Source organism: Charadrius vociferus, unplaced genomic scaffold, assembly GCF_000708025.1.
Source record: "Charadrius vociferus isolate BGI_N301 unplaced genomic scaffold, ASM70802v2 scaffold385, whole genome shotgun sequence".
NCBI classification, from domain to species: Eukaryota; Metazoa; Chordata; class Aves; order Charadriiformes; family Charadriidae; genus Charadrius; species Charadrius vociferus.
In genome coordinates this window covers 3,102,290-3,130,207 of record NW_009648925.1, presented here as the reverse complement: position 1 = coordinate 3,130,207, position 27,918 = coordinate 3,102,290, and the positions used below count along the sequence as shown (strand labels likewise).

The window sequence follows — 27,918 nt, the reverse complement described above, 5'->3', positions numbered from 1 at the left end:
AGTTGGATATTCTGAATATTGGCAATTCACAAATCCCAGTCAACTAAAAGAATTTGCCAACAATTTTGTCCCCCCATCACTCTACTTTTTTTTTTTTTTAAGGAATCAGCCCATAGACAGTCTTTAAAACACTGTCACCAAAGGGTAGGATTGGAGTAAATACAAATACTGGGATCTTCCTCTTGGCCATTGGAACTGGTGCAGCTCTAGAAAAGACCATAACAGCCACAGAAGCCGACAGTTTACTGGAGGCTCTGGTTTAGATACACAAAGCCTTTCCCTTGCATTCTGAGCTATTAAAGGATTTTCTGACTTACTCAAAAATAGTGCAAGTCAGTTTAAAATATCTCTAGGCTTCTGCATTCTTTCCATGAAACTCCACAGAAAGCCTACTTCAGATATAAAACAAATACACAAACCAACAAAAAAAAAGCTCCCGAGTCTAATTCCCCACACTGGCATCTAGCTCGCCAACCTCCTGACTCCTATCTGTGATGCATACTGAAGTTTATGTCCTTCTCATTCGTATCCCACAGGATAAAGGAGTACTATGGAGTATTTTGGCAATATTAATAAATACTAGGCCATGAGAAATTGTGCCTAGGAGCCATAAAAAAATTGTTAAGAAATTTGTTGGCCCACTGGTGTTAATTTTCTAATATATCACAAATTGGGGAAGTGCTAGTGTCACTGTCATGTTTAAAAATGGCGAGTGGGTTGGCCTAGAGAATATTGACTACAGTTACAATGACAACAGACAAAGTAGTGAAAAAACTCACATGAGTTTCAGAGAAGAAAAATTGTCAAATGTAATTATTGCTAATCAATAGTTTTAAGTAAAACAATGTAAGAAACTTACTTTCGTTACTCATGAGATTACACATTTAACTGAATAATGTATCTGTACAAAGTTAATTTTCTTAATCTTTACTGAAATATTTGTGTTATCTCACATTATTCTGCTTTTAATTAATGCTATATTACTATATTAATTACATTAATGTTAGGAAAAGTTAGAGCTGCCAAAATGAAGATCCCATGAAGGAGTCAACAGGAAATCATCACTTGGTATGTTTCTGGTGGATTTCCTCTGTGATCAGACTAAGACCAAAGTTATTCAATATTTAAATCTGTGATGTAGAAGTATTCATAAATTAATGTTATTAAATTTACAGATGATAGAAAGAATGTTGGAAAGGGAAAAGACAAAGAGAAAACAGGGCAGTCCTCACAAACAATCTCATTTACTTGTTAAGCTGAGTCCTGTTCACTCAAAGAAAATGGGGCTTAAGATAGTGAAATGATGGCCATCCATGGACAGCAAGGGATGCTCTATTTTCAGGTTTAAAGGTTTACTACAAAAGTAACAAACATGAGCTCCACTGTTGTGAGGTAGAAAGAGGACCAATGACCTCCAGTAAGCACGGCAATAGGAAGGTGACCTCCATTTCACTGATGCCAATACCGACATATGGTTCTGCTGCCTATTTTCTAAATACGATAATAAACCAACAAAGAGCAACTGTAGAGGAGGTATGAAAAAGAAAACCAAAACATTACAACCCCAAGCCTCCAAGGGCTGGGTAAAGTGCATCATGGAGAGAAAATCAGTAAGAGTTTTTGTCAAATTTTGTCAAATTTCATCAAATTTTGAAAAAAAGAGAGATGGAGAGGTATCTTGATTACAGAGTCAAAGCCATTCTGTGGAGTACAGATGGGCCCTTTAGTTTAGCAGAGAAAGGAAACAAGTGTATGGAAGATAAATTCAAATTAAAAAATAAGGCATTGCTTTGTTTCTTGATTTAAAAACAAAACACTTATGAGAATAATTAGACATTGCAATAAATTACCCATGATTATAGCAAATGTCTCTCTTTTGCTATATTTAAACCTACATGCATTTCTGGAAGGAGGACTATTCAGACAAAAATGGCAGTACAGATGGAAATTTTGTGGCATGTGACAAACATGAATTGTGTCAGAACTGATGCTCACACGGTCTCCCTAGCCTTCAAATTTCTGGAGAAGCTTTTTTTAAGCTGCAGGAGCCATCTACTTTCAGCAGTACATAGAGTTGTGTTAATTACAGACCAAACTCTTGCTCAAAATTAGTTAAAAAGAAATCAAAAAAGTCACAGCAGATCCTAGTTAGACTTACAGACACAGACTTGCACAACTGATAGGAAGATTTAGGAGTTAAGTCACAAGAAAGTTGTTAAGGCATTATTGCTAACAAGATTACCAACTCTTTATGCTGCCAAGACACTTAGGAAGAAAAAATTGCTGTCTTACACAAGGCAATACAAACTCGGCATTTTCTAAGCTACACCGTCACTGCTACCTGAGCCTATATTAAGTAGTTACTCTTCAATCTATATAGTCACATGGTACTAAATCTAGCCAAAAAATGCAGAGCAAGCTGATTTGAAACAGGGCAAGTTTGCCAGTTTTGACTTGTATTCATTGTGCACCTCAATTCTCCAGTCTAGTAAGGATGTCAGCTTCCAAACCCCTTTCACTGTTGTCTTCTAGAACAACTTTTGTAGCCACGCAAAAATTTTCTATCTGGATTTTCTTTCCAAGAGTGAGTCACATAGCAGGACACTAGCACAGGGCGCTGCTGTGCCAAGTACTATACAAATGTAAAACAAAATGGTTCCTGCTCTAAAGAGTTCACCGTGTGAGGAAGCTTGTTCTGCTCAGTCCTTATATGTCTAACTCCACTGTAATGTCTGCTACAGCCTTCTTAAAAACATTTTTTCCAAACAAGAAGCCCCCTGTAGCTTCAAACAAAGAACACCACTCTCATATTAAAATCAGCTACCTCTTAACTCTACACCATCTAACCTGCCCGTATAAATGCATAATGCTCTAATTTATGAGTACTCTCTTTTGTTTGTTTATTACAGTTACCATTTATTTGGAGATTTCACAGGCAAAAACCACATTAATATCTATCCCAGGAATGCAGATAACTGCACTCAGACAAGTGTTTAAAAGGAAAAATAGAAATCCAACCATTATTAAACTCCTACCAGGTCAGACATGTTTGTAAAAGAAAAGTGGTCTAAGAGCTCGCTTTGTTATAAAAATGATACTTTAGGCAACAAATCACTCAACCCAATCAACTGACAGACTACTATTTGGGGAATTTTTAAAAGAATGGATAAACAAGTACTGATGTTCATGATTTCAAAGGGAAACAAAACAGTATTAGTAGTTCAAATGTAAAATGGAAGGAAAGAGATTGATCTTAAGTATGCTGTGGTTGTGACCTTCATTATAACGTTGCCCAGATTCTGACTTCTAATTGGTAATGTAAACTTAACCCTGGAATAATGGAATACATTGCAAGCCTTAGATTAAGTACTAGAATACAGCCCAAATACTGCATAAATATGCCTGAAGATGATGGGCTTTTTTGGAGCAGGATTTAAGTTTTCGTTTGCCAAAGTCCTTACCAATCACTGATCATTCTGATGCTGGTGTTTGAATACGAGCTTCTTCAATGGTACAGAAGCAGGGGTAACATCCCCCCCTTCTCTGGCATGCTAATGGTTAAACTGCCTCAGACAGGCAATACCGTGTTAGCCTCTTCAAACACAGAGGAGACGTGTGAATAGACTTGTTTCTAACAGGTAAAGGGCCTTACTATCAGTTAGAACAAATATGCCAAGGAAAGTTACTTTCATTAAGTGACTACTTAAAAGGACTAGTTAATTTGCCTATCGTGTGAACTTGTTATACACAAGTATACTTTTAAGTCTGCCCTTCCTGGCCAAATATGCCACTTGTTTTATCAGGTTGGCATGTTCCTGAAACCAGATTTTATGTATTTATCTTCACAATATATTTGGCACCAGATGATCAACAAACCGCTATCTCTTTTTGCTTTCCGGCAATGACAGAGAGGGTTAATTTAATTTCCAAAAGACAAATGCATGGCATTCTGCAGGTTCATGTGTTACTTAGATTGAATAGTTGGTGGGCCAGTGGCCGATACTAAGATGGACTTGTAGTTTGATAAGCAGACAAACATGTCTCATTCTAGATAGAGGATTTTCCAGTATCCAGCTCACGAAGAACTCTTCTGAAGTTACTCTTCTGTGAGACAGCTCTGGAAAATTTTCCACACATAAGAACCAGTGGTAACCACCAAACATCACCGAAACACAAAACCATTTGGTGAAATAGCTAAGAAAAGACCCAGTCTATCTGCTTCCATAGTGGATTTTGTTGCTGAACACAAGAGGAACAAGGTCATACAGAAGAAATGAAAAATGGCTTTGTAAGATCTAAGCCCATTAACGTGAGCTAGGTCAGTTTGCTCTGAATTCCCCTCCTTCCCCACAGACTCAACCTTCTTTCAGCTGAGGATGACTCTAGGGGATTATCTCCAGAGCCCATTAAATGCTGCTCCAAGGTTGGCCAAAGGCACTGCTGCTGAAGGACATGACACCTGTGGGCGTGATGAAGCTGCCTTTTCAGAGTTTGGGGCAAAAGATGGAATCTGGGATTTTGGCCTTGGGCCGCTGAGTACTGCATCCAGTTTTTATTGTTGCTCTCTATGTTTAAAGCTGCTCCAAACACTTTCTGTGAGACTATTTCATACGTTTTTTTTCTACTGAACAGTATTTCCTGATATTCATCCTGAATTTGTTATTTCTCAGTTCTAGTCTGTAGCCCTAATTATTCCTTCTCCTCCCTTGGTTCCTTCAACTACTTATGCGTTCCTAATCAGCTGAAAAGAGAAAAAAAACAATCTCTAAGAAAACTGGAACTTACTTAAAGTAAGTATCATGCATACCGAGTTAATTACTTAACAGTTGGCATGAAAGCATTTCACAGTGGGAGAGGAGCAACACGTTGTTCTCCAAGTGCCAAAGCTAGCAGGTACTGTCAGGGAAAAACCTAAACTGACCATCATGCAATGCACCATCTCAGTGTACCGGAGGGTATGTAATAAGGTTTTAAAAAAAAATAGTTCTAATCCTCATTCCATTTCTTTCCATTAAAGGAGAAAACTCTAGCATTTACTTCCCTGTGTAATTTTTTTTTAAGATCCTCTGCAAATATGTGCAAAAGAAAGCATAACTTTGAAGTACTGATAATACTGACTCCCTAAGCATGATACTAGTGTAATAATGCAGGTACAACTCAAAAATAAGGACAGTTTCTTCACGCCCTGCAGAAGCTGTCCTGAAACAGTGGATTCCTTATCCAGTGGTGACCTTCGTTGCTTATCTCCATGGAAAGCACTGCTAAAGTGTGACATCTTGACAAAATGCCAGCTCTGGGGTGTTATGACCAAGAGCATCACCTAGCCCAAACTGGATGGGATAAGTCACATGCCCTGCTCAGGCAGGTGGCAGAGCATTTCTGTACATGAGGATCACTTCACTGTAAACATAACTACACTGGATTTTCAGCTCCACAGTACCATTTTGTAAAGTGAATATGAGTTGGGGGATTGTAACAGTCAATTACTCAGATTATTTCAGTCAAGAAAACAGCTTTCTGCAGCACCACAACACCAAAGCCTCGGGACTTTAGGATGCTCCATCACAGCTCAGAAGCTTTGATACAGAGATCCTGTCTATCTGATGCACTTTGATAGGAGATATGAAACTTTGAGATGCATAATTTCTTTTCACTCTGAGCAACACCAAGAAAACCCTTGAAATCTTGCTTCCAGTGTAATGCTAATTAAATTGCAGTCTCCCACCTTCCTGATCCTGTCAGTCCTTTTTACAAGGATGCCATTTCCACTAGTCAACTTTTTCTCATGTACGTGACAGTTACCCTGATTCTATACAGTCCCCTCTGGTGAAAATCATCATGTACTTGTAAATACAATTTTTATGCTACTTCAGACACATGCCAGACACAATGCACCTGCTACCATTTCCCTCTCTCCATCTACTTACTTTGGTATCCCCTTAATGTAGCACTCAGGTACCTTTTTTTCCCCACCCTATTTGAAGGCAATGTTGTTCTGACTGCATCCACTTTAAAGGAATCCTCATGTTTCAGTACTTGGAACACTGCACAAGGATTCACTAGTGGTGAACCGTTGTGTGTATTCATTTGGTTCTCATTTAATAACACTGAAAATAGTCTGGATTAAATGAAGAAAGATTCACAATTAAGAGTGCAGACACCTGTGTCAAGCTGTAATTCTCACTGTGAACCTGAACTTTTTACTACAAGGTGCAGGACAGTGTCGTTCTCCATATAATTCCATCAGTGTTTTATGAAACAAATAGGAGCAAAGAAGTTTTTTTGTATTATCAGTTATCCTCCCTATTTTTGTCCCAAGGAAAATATGTTTTGTCTCGATACAATATTCACTTTCGTACAAAACCAATCTGGTAGGGTTTGATTATCCAGAGTGTGGAATAGAAAGAAATCATTAAATTTCATAAAAGTAAGTGTTCTCTCTTAGGATTTTTACCAAACTCTGTGCTGTTTTGAAATTAGTTAAAAGTCATCAGGCCAGTGGAGTTCAAATATTTCAGTGTCTGTACAGGCAACAGAAGCATCTGTTGTGGGGCATGAAACACACTGGAAATAAATTCTCAACTCTGATCTTAACTATGTAACTTGAAGTTGTAGTAATTTCTTTCTATAACACAACTCCTCTTTGCTTCTGTGTTTCTTATTGCAATAAAAAGCCTGAAATATTAAACATACAGAAGAATTAAATTAGAATTTGTAAACCAGCAATAATATTATTCTGTTTTCTATGTTCTAAATACTTAAAGTTCAGCTTAAATAAACGTCATGTACCAGCTCCTTAAACAGCATTAGCAATGTAAACAGCATTTAAAAATGCAAGAAGTTCAACTTTATAAAAATTACATCTGCAGGCTGTTAAAGAAGAATCTGCAAGAAATGTCAAACAATACTGTTCCTTGAGTACTCCACTGAAATAACAAGAAAGTTGCATCTGGAAACAGTTACTGGCACAGGGCTCAAATAAACTATTGCGTTACCTTTAATGAACTAAATATTATTAATCAAGAGCCGGATATAACAGCGTGCCATCCAGCTGGCTTGTAATTCAATTAATTTACCTTCTTGGGAGATGACAATGGACTTTGATGATTTGATGGTTTTGCTGTCTAGAGTCCAGGTGACAGCTGCAGGGGGATCAGAGGAAATCCGACATTGTAAGACCAATTTTTCACCATCTACTACTTGAGCATCCTGAAGCTTCTCTGTAAAGGAGGGTGCTGTTCCTTTGCTTGCTGGTGGTTTGCTTGCTGTTGCTTTGTTTTCAGCTTTTTTCCCAATTATTCCGCCATCCACCACTGCGCACCCATGTTCACAGTTTCTGTCATTCTTCTCTTCTTTTTTCACTGCTGGTTTGGCAACAGGGGCTTGTGAATTGGGGGTCGCATTCTGGGCTTCAGAATTGGTGCGGGCATTTGGTGCTGGGGTGCTAGCGCTGCCATTCTCTGCAGGTGGCTTTTTCTTTGAGCCCAGCACAGATCTGAAATCTGTAACGGCTGGTTTAGGAGGTGGCACCTTCTCTGGCAATGGGGTTTTTGGGGTACCTTTCTTGGCCAGCACAGAGCGGAAGTCCACCTGCTGAGGAGCATGAACTTTCCTTTCCTCCTCTGACAAGGTCTTGGGTTTGACCTGCCGCTGCAGGTTTGCTCGGAAGTCCATTTGCTCGGCTGGGATTTCTTTCAGTTCCTCCTCAGAAAAACTTTTGGTGCTGACTTTTTTGCCTAAAATGTCACGGAAATCAAGTTGCTCAGCTTCCTGCTGCCTCAGGCTTTCCTCTGTGTGTTCCCGAGTTTCTACTCGCCTCTTCAGCACACCTCGGACGTCTTCCTGCTCTTCCTCGGCTGCTCTGGTTTCACTGCTACTCTTTTTGAAGCCACTTGTTCTACCAAATATTAGTTTACCATGATCTCCACCATCTCTTCGCTCTCTGGAGCTGGCTGATTCCCTCCCACTATGATCCGAAAAAGAAAAGAAAGAGAGAGCCAGGAAAGGGGCTGGTTTAAAAATGTCAGGGAACAATCTCAGAGCAGGAACAAAATGTGTTTATAGAAGGGGAGGTTGATTAGAGGAGCACACTCCATTAGTTTATTGCATCAATGATGACTTCAGGAGCCATATAAGGGCACAAACAAAAAAGATCTTCTCTACTCTGGCTTGGTACAATGTGCTTAGCCTGTATGATGAAAACAATTTGTTGGGTCACATTTGGGGATTAGGTTGAACAGCAGCCAGCCTGGGTCTGTAAGGGCAGGGAATTAACGGAGCAAAAAATAGAACCCACCCATGCAAGTCCCTGGGAAAAATACTCACTCTCTGAGCATTTCTGCTCTGGAAGCTGAACTCTCCCGCAGCATCAGAGACACCTGGCAGCTGCATTCTCCAACTTGGTTCCTGAAATATTTAAGTGAAATCAGAAAAGCAGAGGTTTCTCCCTCCAAAACTGTAACTTGCCTGAGCTAAATGATTGTGTGTTGCACTAAAGTAGCTCAATCCCAGTGTGGCATCCTCCTTTCCTATGCCCAGCATTGTGGTGGTTGACTGAGTGTATTTGGTCCCCTTGTATTTGGATCCAAGCTATCTCAAATAGCTTTCACTCATCTGTTGCTGTCTACACTGGCAACAACATACTCCCTGAACAAAAATCAAAGCAATTTACAGAATGAAACAGCTGCAAACAAACAAGCTAAAGGAAAACAAATACAAAAGCTGGAAAATCAAGGCAGAGCAAGGGGCTCTTTTGCAAAGTTGAAAATCTTTCCAACTCTGCCTACTGTTTATTTATTCAAACCCAAGCTCTTAAGTTTTCTAATGTTAAGATATTAAAAGCAGGGTCTCATTTCCTTCCCTCCCCTCCCCCCCCCGGCCCAACCAATCAGCAAACCCCATCTACATGGATTGCTCCAGCCTGTACATGTTTATATTAAAAAACATAAAAGTGTCACCATATATGGTGCTGAGTACTTATTCTTCCTTTTGCAGAGGAATACCACGGATGCCTTCTGGAAAGGGCTCCCATTAAAGAATTCATTTAAAGTGCTCCCCCCACCCCCGCTGCTCCCTCCCTCCCGCAGATATATATCATTCTTCTAGCCCCAAACGGCTCTTCTCCACTTAACACAGGAGATGCCGAGAGCAAAATTTAACTCCCCCAGGGCAGCAGTTTTGTAACTGCTGCCACCGCTCCCCTGAATTGCTATTAAAAAACAGACTTGACTTGATTAAGGACTAGAGATAGCTTTTATTAGTGAAAATGGTTTCACTCTTCCCAGTTTAAGTATAAGCTTGTAAAGGGACTACAAACTCCTGGATGATTTTACTTTTTCAAACAAAAATAATTTTTGCTACTGAAAACATTTCCTGGACATGAATAAAACAGATGTGTGTTGGGGAGAGGAAGGAAAGAGAGTCGGGTTTTCCCAGCTGTGTTCGCCTTTCGAAAGACTGGCTAGATAACAGCACCTTCAAGTCCACTTTACCCTGAAGTTTAAAATACAGACTCAGGAGTGCCTTTTTGTTTGCTATAAACTTATTGTCTGGCCTGTTTTTTAAATAGTGCATGGAAATATATTGCTAGATATGGTTCTGTTTGGGTGAATAAACTACAATTTCACCCATTTGCAACTTGCAATGAAGTCACACAATAGGCAAGATCACTAACACAGACGCAGCACTATAAGAGCAGTTAGTGCCATCAGCTTTTCAGATGGATCTCCTTTGCCTTCTGTTGCTTTAGAAAATGAAACAGTAGATCAGCCTAGTATGAAAATCAAGCCTTTAACACCGAGAAGAAATTGGTGGGGATGACCAACGTAACTGGGTTGCAAAGTAAAGGCCCTGCTGGTAGGAACATATTTTATTTGACCTTAAGACCATTAACAACAAGAAGCTACAGAAACATTTTCAACCCTTTATATCCAACGAGTCAGAATATGTACACTAGAAACTGTTATTAAAGGCAATCCATAAGGACAGCACTGAAAGCCACAAGCCTGATTTCCTTCAATACAAAGGACTAGAGAGCCTCTGACTACCAAACAGAAACTGTCCAAATGGCAGGAGAGGATCCAAGTCAATACAGAGCGTATTTAACTTAGTTCTGCACTGGAGACCTGCCATTCTTACTTCCTCTTATATATGACCTCCATTTGGAAGCAAGAGAAACAGAAAGAAGGAAAGCCAAATGGAAAGATAAATAGAAAGAATTGCACCTCCTCCCAACATACTGATTGGCATCAAATGATGGCAGGGTACCAACAGTGCTAAAAACCTGTTGTCTTCAAACAATGCATTTCAAACTGCCCCCTTTTGCCACTATTGAGACTAAAGAATTTTCTTCCTGCTTCTCAGAAGCTTTTAAGAAAAGCAGAGAAACTCTGAAACTGCTCAAGTACTTTCTCATTCACCGCTACAGGGCTGTTAGCAGAAGTTCCCTCCAGTAAGTCTCCTAGACCTCAATTGCTCTTCCTTTAGGACTTAAAACCAATCCAAAGTTGACAAAGTAGGAGAAGGCGTGCAAGCTGAAGTATAGACAATTTACAGCATACATCAAATAGGGAGGCATCGCTGCTCAGCTTCTGTCATGACTGTGTGGCAAAAATATTTGCCCACAAGAATTGTGTCACCAGTGGGAGAGGTTAAAGCAGCAGACACAGCACTCTCCCAGGAGAGGGATCTCGGGATACTGACTGTCATCCTGACCACTGTGAAGAATAATAGCATTTCTGCAGGACCCATTTCTGCAATGAATCTTTCCCTCTGCAAATACTTCACATGTGCAAAGAAGCAAATAAGGAAGGCAAAGTAAACCTCTCTACGCTAAGCTATTTTTCACAGGGTTTGGAAAATAAAGGAGGGGGTAAGAAAGCAGGAGAGCGTTTTGTTCCTTCTATTTTTAAAACCTTGGGAAGCACTTACAAGTTATGGCAACAGTGGGACATAGAAGTACCTAGATGGAAAAATGATTCACAACGTAGTTTTTTGATGATGTTACTTATGGTTTCTGATTCAAGTGAATGGCTGAAAACTAGACCACTGGATACAAACCTTGAGTCTGTGTCTCATTCATCATATAGCTGTTCAAAAATGTAGCATTCTCAGGGCAAGTCCTGCTCCCAATGAAATCAAAGTGAGTTTAGTTACTGATTTTAGGAGCAAGGAGAGCACAATTCTGTCTTCTGAATTCAGTTGCAGAGTCTAAAAAGGTGAAGTTAATAACACTGACCCACCTTGGAGATCATAAGATGGAAAAAGAGAAACAAGCCAAGAAAAATTAAGGACTGGATGGTTTAGATGCTAAATTCAATCAAGAATAATTCTGGAAACTCTGTAAATATTTTTACATTTACGCAACTTCAGAATCTAGGCAAGGCAAAATACATTGGGGCAGTTAGAAAAAATAGAACTTTATAGTACATGAGCATTACTTCAAGTCTTTCACATCTCTGCTGTTTTAAATCTTGGCAATAACATTACTTCTGCAACTTGAGGTTCTCTGTGTGGCATTTTATCAACAAAACCCTAGACAAAGACAGATCTTAGTGGCTCTGTTATTGTGGAATAATGATAGCCGTGGATAAAACCTATGCTTAGTAGCTATGCTGTAAAAGTGTTTGGAAGTGTTGACTTTTGCGAGATAGTTCTGTAGAATGCCCATTCAAAGGACTTATCTTTAAAATGTCAAGGAATAATAATTAAAAAAATACCACCAAAAACAAATAAAACCACAGCTGCAAAGCCTGAAGCAATTTTAAAAATAGCTCTCTGTCCTATTGTGGGATCAATTTTCCCTGGAATGGCTTTTATGTTCAAAATATCTTGAAATATTAGTTTCTTGGCAGAACGTACTCAAATAGTTTCACTGAACCTTAGATGAGACTTATTGTCTGTGTGTCCCTAGGAAGCACTCTCCGGAGGAAGAGGAAAGAAAACACTGTTAATTATAGTGTGAGGACACACCGAAAATTCCTACTGGCCTACCAAGTGTGAAACAAGTATTGCAGAGTAAATGACAGTTTTTTAAGAATGAACTGAAAGGGGCAAAGAAGTTGATCCCTAGTTCTAGCTGGTTCTTTGGCGCAGGTAACTGTAAAGCCTCAGAATGAGGGTTTGCAACTCTTTTGTGAGTTAGTTAAATGGAGAGAAAGTCCAGACTCCATGAAGCTTTTACCCCGAAGAAAGCAACTAATCTACTGGATCACAACTTCAGCTGACATAAAGCAGAGCAGCTCTACTGGCTTCAAAGAGGATGCACTGATTCACCTCACTTGAGAGTTGGGCCAAAAGCCTTTTCTACCTGAAAGAACAATCATTTTATTTGCATTTTACAGCATTGAGTGGGAAAATGGAAAGGCAAGGGGTCATGGTTTTCTTTCCTAAAAATAGACAATGTGTTCATAACAGAAAACAAGGATTGCAAACTATATTTTACAGAAAGATAGAACTATATTTACTGTGTCGTCTAATGGAATGTAATCTCACAACTGCTTTTTATATAATCTGAATTGCAGAGTATTTGAGGTACCACTGATTTATAACATGAATGTTTACCTCTGATTTTAATCAGATTATCAAAATCTCTAAATAAGATTAATCAACACTAACCAAACTTCTATGGAAGATGGAGTGGGTGAGAAGAGAAACACTCAGTGTCTGAGAAAACAAAAGGTTAAGAAAGCAGATTATTTGTTTAAGGAACTATGGGGGGATTTCTGAGGTCCCTCATGTTGACTGTACTGTTACAAAGATAAAGACTTTGCTCAACAAACACACTCTCTATCCAGAACTCCCAATTTCTTTGCTCACCTTTTCATTTACGATGTACATACTGACTGGAAGAACATGGGAAAGTCACAGTGGGATAAAACGATACCATTGATTGCATCACTGGGTGGATGCAATGGACAAGAGAAGAAAATGATGTCTGTGGTTTTACGAGTCATTATTTCCCATTTCAATCACGATGGCTTCACAGAGACTCTGATTTCTTATCCCTCAACTGCACGGGCTGGCATTTTGCAGGCTGTAAACTGCTTAAATTTCAATATATGAACCTCAGTAGTAGGTGAATCTGTTGTTGTTCTTATATTTTTGCAACACCATTCCTTGAGGCCTGAGCAATAAACAGGCTCAATGGAACATTATTAGGACAATTAAAATGAAGAATGCAAGTGTAGAGGAAACGGAGGTTTGTGTACGTTTAACACAAGGACCAGGAGAGGTTACAATGACTACCATCTTAAAAGTCAGACTTAGTAGTCTGCTATATTGTAAAAGGTACATATTCTAAGTAATGCTGAGGGAGGGAAAGACAGAAAGCCAACCAGCAATCATGGATGGATCACACTAGGCTACACACCCTTGTCAGCTCACTCTGATGAAAGGAGAGAGAACTAGGAAGAGACAAATAGATCTTTTGTTAAACCCCAATTCTTAAGACCGGAGTTTTAATTTAATTTTTAAGACCAGAGTAAGCAGCCAACACAAAAGGGGAATTGTGGAGGTATTAGGACAGAATTCAGAGCTTAAGAATAATGGAGAAGAAAAGTGGAAAATAATTAATGCTGGTAGGAAACAATACCCAGACTAAATTAAGAGAGTTGAAGAAAGAATGACTCCCTAAAAGCAGCTATGCAACATGCTTCTAAAATTAATACATGAAAAGGAGCTGCACATTTTATTTGAAAAGAAAATGATTATGTTTAAAAATAGCCCGCTGTCAAATTCTCTATAAACTCTTAAGTGAGTTGACTTGTGGTTTCTCAGTTATTCCATATTTTTAATGGACTTTGTAGGAGTTTTTGAGAGAAAGACACTAAACGCAGCTCTGCTCCTCTCAGGTACTGTTAAGACTGTTTCTGAATATATAAACAATTCTCAATCAAGTATTCAAGACAAATGCAGGCAGTTCAAAAGGTATTTAGACAAGAGTATTTGCTGCTGAAAATTATTTTAGCTCTATGGCAAACTTGAAGTTATACAGCTGACATTTGGCTCCTTGGATATTCCTGAGGCAGTTATCCATAGTGTATAAGCAATTGGCTAAAAGCATATGGCTTTTTTCCCCCAAAACTGAAATTTTACAAATGGCAGCAGGGTAAAAAGAGGTATCAGCATTCCCCTTACTCTAATTGCAGCATAGCTTTACTCATTATGGATTAGAAAAAGCATGAATGCACTGATCTTTGTGGAATCCCCAGCTATTTCTCCAGTAAAAGGATTAGGGAATAACTGAAACTAGCATGTAATCTGCTGTGTTGTTTTCTAGCTATAACTTTACTTCTTCTCACCCACACCCCCTCTCCCCCCCCCCCTAAATTTTTCTGAAATAATTTATTTTCTAAGTGTACTTTCTGCTATGTTCTAGAGTCATGATATTGTCAGGCTTCTGCTTTGACAAATGTCTTCAGTGATGAATTTGGTCTGGGTGATCACCAGCTATACCTGATCATTAAGGTCAACTTGCTCAAGTCAGCCATAACAGAGTCTTCCACAAAGCCCTCTTGTCTCTCCTTTGTTCTTCCCGTTCTCTTTCTTTCTTCCATCCCTGAAGTTTTGCTGAAATATCTCCTCTTTCACCCAAGCAAAACCATCAGCATATCATAAGAGAAGATGCCCGTGTCCAGGGCACATAAACCGAAGTGTGGAAATGTACCAGTAGAAGGTAGGAATTTTCACAGTTTGGCCTCTCATGTAGAGGTTGGTAACCTTAATGAAATTGAACTGGAATTTCTAATCCTGTCAGAGGTACTGAGTGTTAGAAACACCACTGATTCCCAAAGAGACTTTTCTTAGATGCAAGGATGTACGTGACCTGCACAAATCAGCGTTATGAATGCCCTAGATGACCTGGGCTAACTGGAAACAAGCCAATTGTTCTGAAATGAGTCAGAAGAGTACAAAGGGTCTAAATCTACTAAAGATCTTATTTACAAAAAGGTCATGGCTCATATGGCTCTAGCTACATAAATGTTATTAAGAAGACTTGAAATTAAGCATAGAAAAAAATCTTTATTGGAAATCTTGATATACAACAGCTATGATTTCTAATGCACCTTTTTCTGGTGAAAGGTAAGTGCCTTATCTGACATTAAATACTAAACTATAGCGAGGCTAGTTTGTGGCTGCCTGTGATAGTCTATGGAAACATACCTTAGAGCTAGGCATCTACACAGCGATGTGTCTATCATTCAGGCAACACTGGTTGGAAAACGAACGATAACTATAAAAATTTAAACTCTCTGTTTAGAGGCTAAACAGGTTAAATTTATTAAGAAATGCCCTCCCTCGTTGGGTTAGGACGACATGAGTAGTTTATTTGCAAGCAGGCAAAGGAAAATTCAGTTTTAAAATTTTGTACTAGACTGAAGTATAGGAAACAAAAATAACTTGCTTATAGCATGAAAAAAGACAAAAACCCACCATAAACCAGGCAAATGCAAGCAGTGCAGAACACTTCATAATACTGGGCAGTATCTATCTAAACTGCCTACTGGACTAAAAAGCTAGCATGTGGAGCAGAGCAGATAGTTTTCTTTCAGTTTCTTTCAGATGGATTTAAATGTCCATGATGGTTAAAAAATGTTAATGAAGAAAGTCACAAATATTAGCCAAGTAAGGCAATACATCTATACACAGTAAATGTCACAGAATGATAACATCAGTTTAAAGTTGTACACTAAGGTTTCTATAACCACATAGGGGATATATAATTACACCCAGTCTTCACCATTGGAGGTGGAAAATGCTGTGGTACTTTCTAAAAGGTAAAGAACCAGCAAATCTGATTCTTCATTGAAAGGACAGTTCTTTCACCAGGGGAAAAAATCCCTAACCATAATTCAAAACAGCTTTTCCAAATTTTGTAGGAATGACAAGAAATTCAAAGCATCAGGGTGCCTCATTTCAAAGATACATCAGAAAAAGGAAACTACAACTTCCATATAAAATTCTGACATTTCAAACACGGCCAGGAAACACTTTTTCCCCTTAAAGGTATGGATCATAATCTTGTGGAACTACCCTTCCTGATCAGGTTGTTCCCATGGAAAGTAGGCATCGTGACAAATATTCAGAGAGGCGCCAAACATGATAAACGATAGCTCCAAAATCAAGACATTGATTGTGGTTTCCCTTGCTAGGAACCCAAATTTCTTACCATACTGCTGCCACAAAGCTTTGTTTTTCAGGATCCCAAAAGGAAACTCTATACTGCTTTGTCCTTCTTTCTGACTCTTGTTGTGTTTCCTCTTTCCTCTTTGAGTTTTATTAGTTCTTTTTATCCCTCAGAAATATGTTGTTCCTTTAGTACCCTACTGTTTTTTGTGAACAGGAGGAAACTCTTGTCTAGTTCAGGCAGGAATTTCAACTTGAGGGTAAACATAACTAATTGTTCCAAGGGAACAAGCTCTTTTCATGGCAAACATACCTGAGCTGAATTTCATATTGGCCTGCATGATGAGACTGCACATTCCTCAAGATCAGTGTGAAGATGTCTTCATTTTGCAGGATTTCACATGCTGTTCCCGGCATTATTTCTTGCCCATCTTTAAACCAGTGAACAGTGGGGAAAGGATCTCCAGCAATGGCACAGGATATAAGGACATTTTGCCCAGGAGCTGCTGTCACTGATCTTGGTTTGCTAATGAACCAGGGCTGAATACCATCCTGAGGTTCTGTAGTTTACAAACACAGTTTACAAATCAGGAGAAAATGCCAAGTTGAATGCAACTAATAAGCGAACTAATTTCAGGGAAAGCAATCACATACAAGCAAAGTTATTTTGAACATGCAGGGTATAAGTTTTCAATCTGAAAATAAGTCAGGCTTTAATTTTGGAAGTAACCTGTGTTGGTACTAAAAGTAATTATTTACTTGGCACTTTACTGGCTCAACCCAGGCTTATATTAAGAGCAAAGCAAAGGGACTTTAAAGCTGCCCTAAAAGGAATCTTGAAGATTTGTCCTTAGAGAATATGGGTAGGAATAGCTTTAAGGGCAAGTGACAGTACTATGACTGCTGTGCAGTTGAGAGCTCATGTAATAAATCACCATTAACAATTGTATAAAACTGCATTAAATATAGAAGACTGACCCTAAGGCTAGATCTCAGGGGAACATGGAGAATAGAGGAAGGTCTGAATTCAGAGGAGACAGTGACAACAGACTACAGACCCTGGAGGCACAGCTCTCTGAAATCCTGGGGTTAAGATCCTTTACATTAAAAATATGAAAAGTCTCCCATTGATTTCCAATAATTCTCAGTATGGCTGTGCCACTATTCAGCGTGACCTGGACAGGCTGGAGAATTGGGCAGAGAGAAACTTTATGAAGTTCAACAAGGGCAAGTGTAGGGTACTGCATCTGGGGAGGAATAACCCCATGCACCAGTACAGGTTAGGGGCTGACCTGCTGGAGAGCAGCTCTGGGGAAAGGGACCTGGGAGTCCTGGTGGACAACAGGATGACCATGAGCCAGCAATGTGCCCTGGTGGCCAATAAGGCCAATGGCATCCTGGGATGCATCAAGAAGAGTGGGGCCAGCAGGTCGAGGGCGGTCATCCTCCCCCTCTACTCTGCCCTGGTGAGGCCGCATCTGGAGGACTGTGTCCAGTTCTGGGCTTCCCAGGTCAAGAAGGACAGGGAACTGCTGGAGAGGGTACAGCAAAGGGCTACAGAGATGATTAGGGGATTAGAAGACCTCTCTTATGAGGAAAGGCTGAGGGACTTGGCTCTTTTTAGTCCAGAGAAAAGAAGACTGAGGGGGGATCTTATCAATACTTATAAATAGTTAAAGGGAGGATGCCAGGGGGATGGGAACAGCCTTCTTTCCGTGGTGCCCAGTAACAGAACAAGAGGTAACAGGCACAAACTTGAACATAGGAAATTCCATCTAAACATGAGGACGAACCTCTTTACTTTGAGGGTGGCACAGGCTGCCCAGAGAGGTTGTGGAGTCTCCCACTCTGGAGACATTCAAAACCTGCCTGGACACCGTCCTGTGCAACTGCTGTAGGTGACTCCGCTCTGTCAGGGGGGTTGGACTAGGTGATCTCCAGAGGTCCCTTCCAACCCTGACCATTCTGTAATTCTGTGATTCTGTAATGACTATGGGAAAATGTTGGCATATAGTAAGATTAAATGAAGTCCACTGTCATGAAGGCAGTGAATGCCAAATCACAGGAAGTTTGTAGGTTCTTCATCGTTTACTGTGGGAGTTACATCATATGTGGAGACTCAAAGCCATTTTTTTTGCAGCTAGTTCTCAAATTGCAGAAATCATGTGTTCCTCACCTGCTGCCACTACAATGCTAATATTAAAGCCAGGATAACTGGCTCCTAGACAGCTTTTCCAAATACTCAGGGCTTTAATTAGAAAGAAAAACATCATTAAATGGTTTACATTAAGTCCATAGCTAAGTAAGTCTTATAGTTATAATTTGAAGCTGCACTTAGCAGAAGTCTTGCACTGTCCCTAGGAATAGGACTCAGGAATGCATTTTTGAAATAGTAACATAATGTTCCAGAGTGAAAAGATTTTTTTGAAGTTGCTTCTGCTCAATATCCTTTTTAATTCAGATGCAGAGACTGACAGCTCCTAGCATCTTTCACAACAGACATTATAAACACTCATGTACTTTAAATAGACACTCCTCCAGCACAGTAGAATTATTTTCTTTTAGCGTTTCCTAAGGTGGAGAAGAACTTTCTACCTTGTACTGTCAATGTAGCCTGGGTTTGAGTTTCTCCTAATTCATTCCAAGCTTCACAGGTATATTTGCCTGTGTCTTCAGGAAATACTTCCTGAATGTACAGACTGTACTCATTGCCTTTCTTCTCAAAGTGGAAATCTTCTGTCTCCTGGATTTCTTTCCCATTGTGCAGCCAGATAATTTCAGGAGGGGGGTTGGCTGAAAAATAGGAAATGACAAAAATCAGAGACACACACAAAACCCCACCATATATTGATTAAGAAAATGAACAAGGTTGATTGATTGTTTTCTGCCACCTGATTCTGCAATTTCATCTTCAAAACATTCAGAAATCTCATTAGCTCTAGTGATGCTGTGTAATAAATTACAGTTAAAATACAAAATGAATAAGGGAAGCTTGTACACAATAGAGGGAGAATGAGTTCTAGATCCCATGAAGGTGGTTATCGATGGTTTCTGTTATCACAGTTCATACCAGGAACTGCTGCTCTTTTCTGTAGCACTAATCTTACCCCAGCTGACAGGATTCAATCCTGTTTGGTTCACAACAAAAGCTATTGCAAGTCTACTGAGAGTTTTAGTTCAACAGCAGGACCTAATAATAACCTTCTTCTTATTATTATTCCAATAAAGAAACACTTGTACAGGTCTGAACACATTAACACTGGATAATGTTCATCCACCCTGAAGATGAGATTAGACAAACCTAGCTTTTACATTTAAAAAATTGAAATATTATTTCCAAACGTAAAGACACCTGCTAAAAGAAAAGGATGATGGAAAAAAGCACATACTTTGCAGCAGGATTTAAAATGTTTAAATAATGATTTTCTATAGCTATGCACTATCTACGCACCTGATACCTCCACAGTCATTATCACTTGACTTCCATCCATTACTTTGAGGTCAGTCAGGCCTTTAAGGAAGATGGGTGCAAAAGTCTTGTTTAACTTGGCAGCCTGTGCGCTTTCTGCCTTCTTGCTGCTCTTCTTTTCTGTGAAGTCAAGAAGAGAACAAAAGTGGTCTCTTACTGCAATTTTCATGACCAAATTTAACTGACCCTAGGTTCGAACTGATTTTGAGTCAGTGGTCTTGTTTCAGCTCTCAGTAGGCAAAAATCATTGAAACCACCCAATATAGTTGTTTTGCCTTGCCAGTAGTCCAAGCAGAAAGGCAAGAAATGGGAATGGAACTGTCCTTCCTCCAGGGATCCTCTTAAATCATTGTTAACAGACATTGTAGAGTATCACACAGAAAATTACACTCATTTTCCACAAGTACGCATGCAAAAAAAATCCTCAACAACTTGTAACCAACAATTCAATGTGTTTAATCACTGCTAAATTGACATAAAAATCTTCAGATATGTTACAAGTTACTGTTCTTATGATTGATGAGTTAAAAATGTAAACTCACAGGAATATAGGATTCACCACTGTATGAAACCATTTAGATTGACAGATGGTCAATATCAAATGGGTTTGAGTTCACTCATCTACAAGATGGGCTTAAAGGAGGATCCAGGAAATTATAGGCCCATCAGCCTTACTTCAGTCCCTGGGAACGTTATGGAACAAATCCATCTGGAGGCTATCACAAGTCAATTGAAGAAGACGAATGGGAAAAGCCAGCATGGATTCATCAAGGGCAAACCGTGCTTGACAAACTGATCGCCTTTTGCAACAAGGTAACCTGCTCGGTTGATGTGGGGCAAGAGGTGGACATCATCTAACTGGATTTCTCCAAGGCTTTAGACACGGTTCCCCACAGCCTCCTCCCAGAGAAATTGATGCATTGCAGTCTAAAGTGGTCTGTGTGTCGGGTGGGAAACTGGCTGACATGCTGCACCCAGAGGGTGGTGGTAAACAGGTCCTTTTCAAACTGGCAACCTGTCACAAGTGGGGTCCCTCAGGGATCAATATGGGGTCCTACACCGTTTAGTATCATCATAAGTGATCTGGATGATGGGATCAAATGTACCCTGATGAAGTTTGCTGATGATACCAAACTGAGTGGGGAAGTGGACACTTTGGAAAGGAGAGCCACCCTGCAGGAAGATGTGGGTAGGCTGGAAGAGTGGGCTAACAAGAACCTTATAAAGTTCAACAAGAACACGTGTAGGGTCTTGCATCTGGGAAAACCTACTCCTGGAGTGCAGCACAGACTGTGATCTATTTGGCTGGGGAGCAGCTCTGTGGAAAGGGACCTTGTGGTGTTGGTGGACAACAAGCTCAATATGAGCGAACAGTGTGCTGCAGCAGGAAATAAAGCTAACAGAATGCTGGGTTGCATCAATGAGGGCATCACCAGCAGAGATAAAGAAGTCATTATCCTATTCAACTCAGTGCTTGTCAGGCCACACCTGGAATACTGTGTTCAGTTTTCATCTCAGCTATACAAAAAAGGCTGGACAGGGTCCAGAGAAGAGCCACAAAGATGATAAAAGGACTGGTAAGCCTGACATGTTTCAGCCTTGAGAAAAGAAGGCTCAGGGGAGACCTTATCACCATGTTCCAGTATTTTAAAGAGTGGCTACAGAGATGATGGAGACTCCCTTTTTACAAGGAGTCACATGGAAAAGACATGGGGTAATAGGTACAATTTACTCTTGGGGACATTCCAACTGGACACAAGAAGAAAATTTTTCACAATGAGGACAATCAGCCCCTGAAATAATCTCTCCAGGGAAGTGGTGGATTCCCCATCATTGGACACTTTTAAGATTCAGCTAGACAGGGTGCTGGGCCAACTCAGCCAACTGATTGATGTTGGGAAAGATTGAAACCTGAGGTTATCAACATCTGTTGGATTAGAGTTTTTTTGGGGTTTTTTTTTTTTTTGAGGCTGTACTATCAAATGATGAGTGCTGGAGTTAAATTAATCACCCTTAAAAATAAAATCTATCTGTGATAGATAAGTAGTTTCCAGTGGTCTCCTCTGTCTTGGATTCAGAGGCTATGAAGCAAGATTGTTTAACTGTGACCTGTATGATACACTAGGCCAGGAAAGATACTTCTGCTCTAAAAACCTGAGCAAAGATACTTCTGAAGCCAAAGTAGTGATCATGACCAAATGTAAGAAGTCATAAATATTTATCGGTCACTTGGATACACTTTTTGTTTTGTTTAGCTTGAGTTCAGACCTCTTACGTCTTCCCTTTAGAATGTCAACTTTACTTTCTGTCCATACATGAAAATAGCTTCATTTTGCTTATTCCCACCTTCAAAATTTTGAAAGGTATATTGAGACCATCCCAAATAGTATTACAGCTACACAAAGTGCCAGGCTGGAAAAAAACCACCATTCATAAAAGGATGGCGATTAGAAAAACTGAAAGCACCTCACTGAGCAAGTCCACTGAACCTCCTGGAGGCAAGAAGTTAAGCTTGTCCCAGGGTTATTTGAGCTTAATGTAAATTTGGAAGCCGCCTAGAGAGGAAGTTTTTCCTCTTCTCTAGCAAAGCTTTTTCTAGCCAAAATCTTGTCTTGCTGGCTTATGTTGTAGGTCTTTTCTTGGCATTGAGCAGTGAGACATTGATGCATGTGAGAATGGAAATACGGGACCTGACTGAGACCCACTCAGCTCAGCGTTATGGACATACTACTCTGAAATGCCTGATTTGCCATCAGGCCACACTGATCAGTCTTAGGACTTCCTATAGCACCTGCTTGTAAGTGACTAATACTGTATAGAATATACCCATGAAGTTGGGTCAAACCCATCTACAGTAATAAACTGTTGTCGTTCACCATATTCATCTATTCTGTGGTGTTTACTCAAGGAAACAGCTTCAAACAACTGCTGAACTCAGCAATTTCAGCACATGCTCCTTCACTAATGCCTTGCCTTTGTCTCTCAAAGAAACAGATCTGGGAGGGAAAGCAGAAACCCATATAATGGGAAAAAGGAGGAAAAGAAGAAGACGAAAGGAGGAACAGGAAAAAACAAGAAAGTAGTAAGACAGGGAAGAGGCATAGGAAAAAAAAGAAAGAAAAGGATGCTTACATGATAATGTTTCTGTTATCCCTTTTATTGAAATAATTCATAACATTGCAAATCAAGAAGGCAGATATGCAGTAAAAGGAGAGAAGGGAAATGAAAATGAAAGCAGAGGTGTTGTTCTAGACCAACAGAGAAACAGGCTTGGGGCATGATCGGAGAAGTTCAAGCCTTCAGAGAAGGACAGATAACAAAAAAAGAGCTGAAACAGCTCCCATGAGAGAGTTAATAGTGACCAGGAAACAAATTTGCTAGTAGTGGCTCTAATAGCAATTCTCCCAGAACAGACTGAGCTGCCTCCAGCAGAGCCCTGCTACAAACAGCAGTAAGTACTAGCAGCACTCCACATCCTTCGCAACTGGCTCTTTGCTTTGTTAGACTGACGTGCCTGTTGCACGTAGTCTAAAGAAATGGATTTCTGTAATCAAGGAAGACAACACAGTATAACAGCCTCAGCTTATTAACAAGAAATGGGTGAGCCACTACAGAAGGAATAGAGCAAAATCATTTCCCAAAAGGAATTTTTCAGCAATGCTAACTCCTCCAAAATATGTGCTGCAGAAATGAAAGTTGCATGTAGTGGAACAAAACCACCTTCTTGCACAGACCTGCATAAACATTAAAAGGAAGCAAGCAAATAATTCACGGTAATTGCATATATGAATGACAAACCCAACAAGATTACAGAAAAGTTAGGCCTCAGTTTCTGCAGCTATGTCAGGCAGATGTATCCTATGCTGGTGAGGAAACCTACTGATATGAGGTTAAGAAGACTTAAGAAGACTTACTGGGGATGCAGGCCTCTACCCCTAAAAGAGTGACCTGCAAGACTAAAGGATGAAGAATGACTTGCTGATCAATGCTCACTATTTGTAAGTGAAGCTGTGAAATTGAAATGAAGGGGGCCAGAACCTGCCTCATCATTGCACAAATCTTAAAAATAGCATTTACACTAAATTTAAGCACTGCATAGGTTTGTGCTGATCTCTTGTATGAAGACCATTTCTGTGCTTAAGCAGAAAATTATGACAGTAAGTATCAAAAAGAAAAGAAGTCTATAGTATACGAGTAGTAAAAAACTGAAAGGGTACAGCTTCAACAGCACAAGAAAAGTTACTGGAGAAACAAGTTATTTCATTAGGGGAAACAATGTAATCACACAGAGGAACATTAAGATGGATTATTAAGTCTGAAATATTGAAAACTTGAGGATTACTCCAGGGACAGGAACAAAAGCAACTTTATACATCATAACCTGTCTGAAGACATTCCTATCCTTGTAAATGTATCATATACCAATGCACATATACTTTGATTTAGTCCCTGAAGTATTACCTGACTTCTCAAAACCTATTACAAAGCAGAAGTAAAAATGTCTCCCTGTCTATGGGTGATGTTCTCTGGAGCATGGGGGCAGTGAAGGCATTTCTTTACCAACAGATAAGAAATCTATGTATGTAAGAGCTCAAAAACTAGAAGCTTATCATGGCTAAGGCAACCACTATTCCTTTTCAAACGTGTGATGCCCAGGATACAGTCAATATAGGACTACAAAGACTGACTCCATGGAAACTTGCACAGGCTTTCTTCAACATACCAGCACTCTCCCCTACTATTAAAATATTTTTTTTAAATGGGGATCTCTAATCTTATGCTACTGTTTTTCAATAGTATATGTTGATCAGTAGCATATGTTTATTTTACCAGCAACTTAAGCAGTATATCACAAAAATTGTCTAATGTTTCTTGACTTGGCAGCAGCAATTGAAAAGAGTGAAAGTTCTAATCCATAAACGCTACTTGTTCAGTAAGAAACCATAGGGGCTTATTTCATGTAGCATTTCTTCCTTTACTTAAAATTTGATATTGTGAATGTCTAGACTTAGAAAAATTTAAACTGGCCTACTGACAACTTCAGTTTCTTGCAGATGTTTTACACAAGACAACACAGCCAGTTTCAGATACGTTATTTAGTTTTATTTAGTCTTGGTCTAAAATCATTTTATTTTCTCAGAAGGGACTGATACAATCATGCAGAGGGCAAATTACAGAGCCTAAATATTAACTATTTTCAAATTCTTTTGAAGCTTGTAAATGTTTTTAGTTGTGTATTTATTACATAGCACCGTGCAGCGACTCTGTGTTCCTCTGATGAAGGTTTTAACATTTCACAATTTTACCACAAGATAGCAACGCTGTACATTTTCACAGCTTATTATAATATACCTAAGCGCTTCTTCAATTTTAGCCTTTACAGCTCTTGTTTGGAAAAATAGCAATCAATTTGATTTTGGAAGGTACTTGGAAAAAGAAGGGACACTGCTCATTCAAGATTAAATAACTCCTGTTCCTGTTTATGGTGAAAAGATACTGTGCGATACTACTTCCTTTTGAAAACACTTGGCTAATTGCTTTGCCAGGAAAGTAGTACAAGAAAAACCATACACAAAAAAAACCCCAACCGTAGAAGTTCACATTGCCTTGCCACAGCTAGGTGCTAGCTAGTCTCATACATCAGGGACAAAATCTGTGACTTGCAACAGGAAAGTGAAAGGGCAAGGAGATAAGAAAAACAGGACACAAATAAGCAAGCTACACACAACGAAAGGCCAGCATAAGGGCTTGCTTTCCCTCATTCCTCCAAAGCCCCTTTCACCACATGAACTCTGCTGGGGTTCAAAATTCATGTGCTCTTCAGTGAGAGCTGGCTTCAAAGCCCAAAGGAGGGAGAAGGAAGAGAAAGAAGAAAGCACAGGTACAGCTCCCAGCTCAGATACTGCAAGTCACCGTGCTTCTGGCTGAAACAACCTCTTTCGTAATGCTGCAGGGTATTTTTGCTGCCAAAACTACAGACAATAAAAATATGGCACATCTGGCACCAGAAAGGAAATCTGGAACATAAGGAAAATTTTGTCTGACATACATTAGCATAAGGGCATGACTTTGTTATAAGTCTACACATCCTAGAGCTTAATCAACTGGATGTGAAAAAGAGGAGATCCGATCTCTTCCTATTATGTTAATGCGTGCTAATCGCCTGTAGCCATTTAACATCTCCCTCACCACTCTTACTTCTTGTTACTAACAAATAGCAGTAAGTTCATCTCTAAGAATGGAAAGAAGGAATATAAGAGTTAACCTATAGCAGTACTGCCATAGTGACTAAAAAAATTCTACCGCAAGCAGTTAATTCTCTCCCTCCCTTTCCTTTCCCCAATCAACTTCTGCTGCTGCATTGAGTTCCCCTGAGGTGGATCATGTCAAAGCAATTAATGAGGAACATCAGAAAGCACTACATAGCATGGGCTTGATAAAACACAGGTGCATTTCAATAACTTGTTTTCAGACTATGCAACTAGTTTATTTTACAGTCGCTTATAAAAGCTGCCACAATTTTTTAACCATAGCTGTTAGTTTCATGCAGGTCAAATCATGCAAGATAATACAGAAGATACTATGATTTTCTGAAAGGCTGCTTATAGAGCACTGAATTCTCAAAGGCTGTTACATAAAATTATGGGATCAAGAAGATTAACAATTTTTGCATGGAGCTGTGGTTTGGCATAATACAGAAGTCCAGCCGTGGCATTCTCTGGTGAGCAGCGGTCTCTCTGGTATTTCAACAGGCAGGTATTTCAATAAGGCATTACACAGGGCGATAGATTTAAAAGTCCACCACAACAATCCCACTTACATGGTTCCTATGGCTTTTGCCTTTCCTCAGGCTTTAAAATGCACAAACGTTGGGAAACAGCAAGTAATAAGATGCACAGCTCAGTGGGAAACACAGCCTGGGAGACCAGAAATAGTAAGCAAAGCATTTAAAGGGTACCTTATATACCCACATATGTTTTCTACAAAGCAAAAGTAATATAGGGTTTTCCCACAGCATTGCCTTACCCCTAAGGGTTCATTTTTTTATTAGAAAGATACTCTAATAACCATCCAAATCTATGTTTAAAAAAGCCACTTAGTGCATTACGTCCACAGAGGTTAAGGAGAATTTAAACTCTTCCAGTTTCTTACAAAAATACAGATTGTCAGCATATTTGGATGGCAATGGGAAAAGAGATATATTGCCTCTGATACATAACTATTTCTATTACTCTCTTATTCTGTTTTCCTCTGTTTGTGTAATCAATAGTTAATCCATCCACAGCTACCATATCAAACACCTGTTTAGCTATTAACCTGTATTAATAGAAATTTAAGGTGATAAAAAATGCTTTCTTATTATTAGACTTTTATCAATCCAGGATTAAAGAGTCCTTACATAAATTTAACCTCATCATGTCTGCAGACTGGAAATTATTGCTAGAGATGTCTTAATGTTAGCTGTGGGCCTAAGCCAAAATACACTTAACTTTTTTAAAACCTAGACCTGGATCAGAACTTGGTGCCTGAACACAATGGTAAACATCTTTATATTGATAAGCATGGGTGAGTTACTGTGTTCAAGGTGTATATGTAAAAGAAAAAGTGGAAAATTCATGCTGTACTGAACAGTTAACCTACTACAAATCAATTGTACAATACACATGTACCAGTTTAACTGCAAGTATGCAACCAACTATTTACTTTATAAGGTAAAAAGTACAGAAAAATCTATACACTCGCAGAGATGGAAATGAAGAATAACTGCACTGTGGCATTTCCATTGCCAGATTTGCTGTGGAAACTGGGGTAAAGAAGAAAATCCAAATCAGGATGCAAAAAAAGAAGATTTCCAAAGAATGGACCTGGGTTTTACCTGGCCTGTAATCAAAACAGTTAATGTTTTATGGACATCATCTATTCTAGTAAATTTTCTTGTTCATTTGACTACCCGGATGTCCTGAAGACTTTTAATGTGAGCTGCAGAATGCTGACATCTCCTGTTGAAATATCAGGACTTCAGCATGCTCAACGCTGCACAGAATCAGACAAAATTATAATTGAGTTCAGAAAGGACCTCTAGAGATCTTCTAGTCCAGCCCTCGGCTCAACCAGGGTCAGCTACAGCACTGCACATATACACCTTTAATGCAATAACTCAGCTGCACAAGATCACAGTTACAACTGGTTACAAGTCAAGGACACGCAAAGAATAGAGTTTGCTGCCTTATGTTCAGAACACTGCAAACAACTTGCAGTGTTTAGTCTTATAAGAGGTTTAATTATACTCAAGGAATCTGTTTGCCAGAATCATGCAGTTAACT

General features: G+C 39.4%; 1 protein-coding gene across 2 annotated transcripts in view; it reads right to left on the bottom strand.

Moving 5' to 3' along the window:
- Positions 1 to 27,918, bottom strand: part of MYLK (myosin light chain kinase) — a 160,243-nt gene that overhangs the window by 67,616 nt on the left and 64,709 nt on the right. For both annotated transcript variants that reach the window (XM_009887269.1, XM_009887270.1), the window contains 5 exons: positions 19,577 to 19,714; positions 18,721 to 18,918; positions 16,439 to 16,685; positions 8,326 to 8,406; positions 7,077 to 7,966 (listed from right to left, as the gene is read on the bottom strand). In XM_009887269.1, the coding sequence (XP_009885571.1) occupies positions 7,077 to 7,966; positions 8,326 to 8,406; positions 16,439 to 16,685; positions 18,721 to 18,918; positions 19,577 to 19,714 (1,554 nt within the window). The remainder of the gene's footprint in view (positions 1 to 7,076; positions 7,967 to 8,325; positions 8,407 to 16,438; positions 16,686 to 18,720; positions 18,919 to 19,576; positions 19,715 to 27,918) is intronic.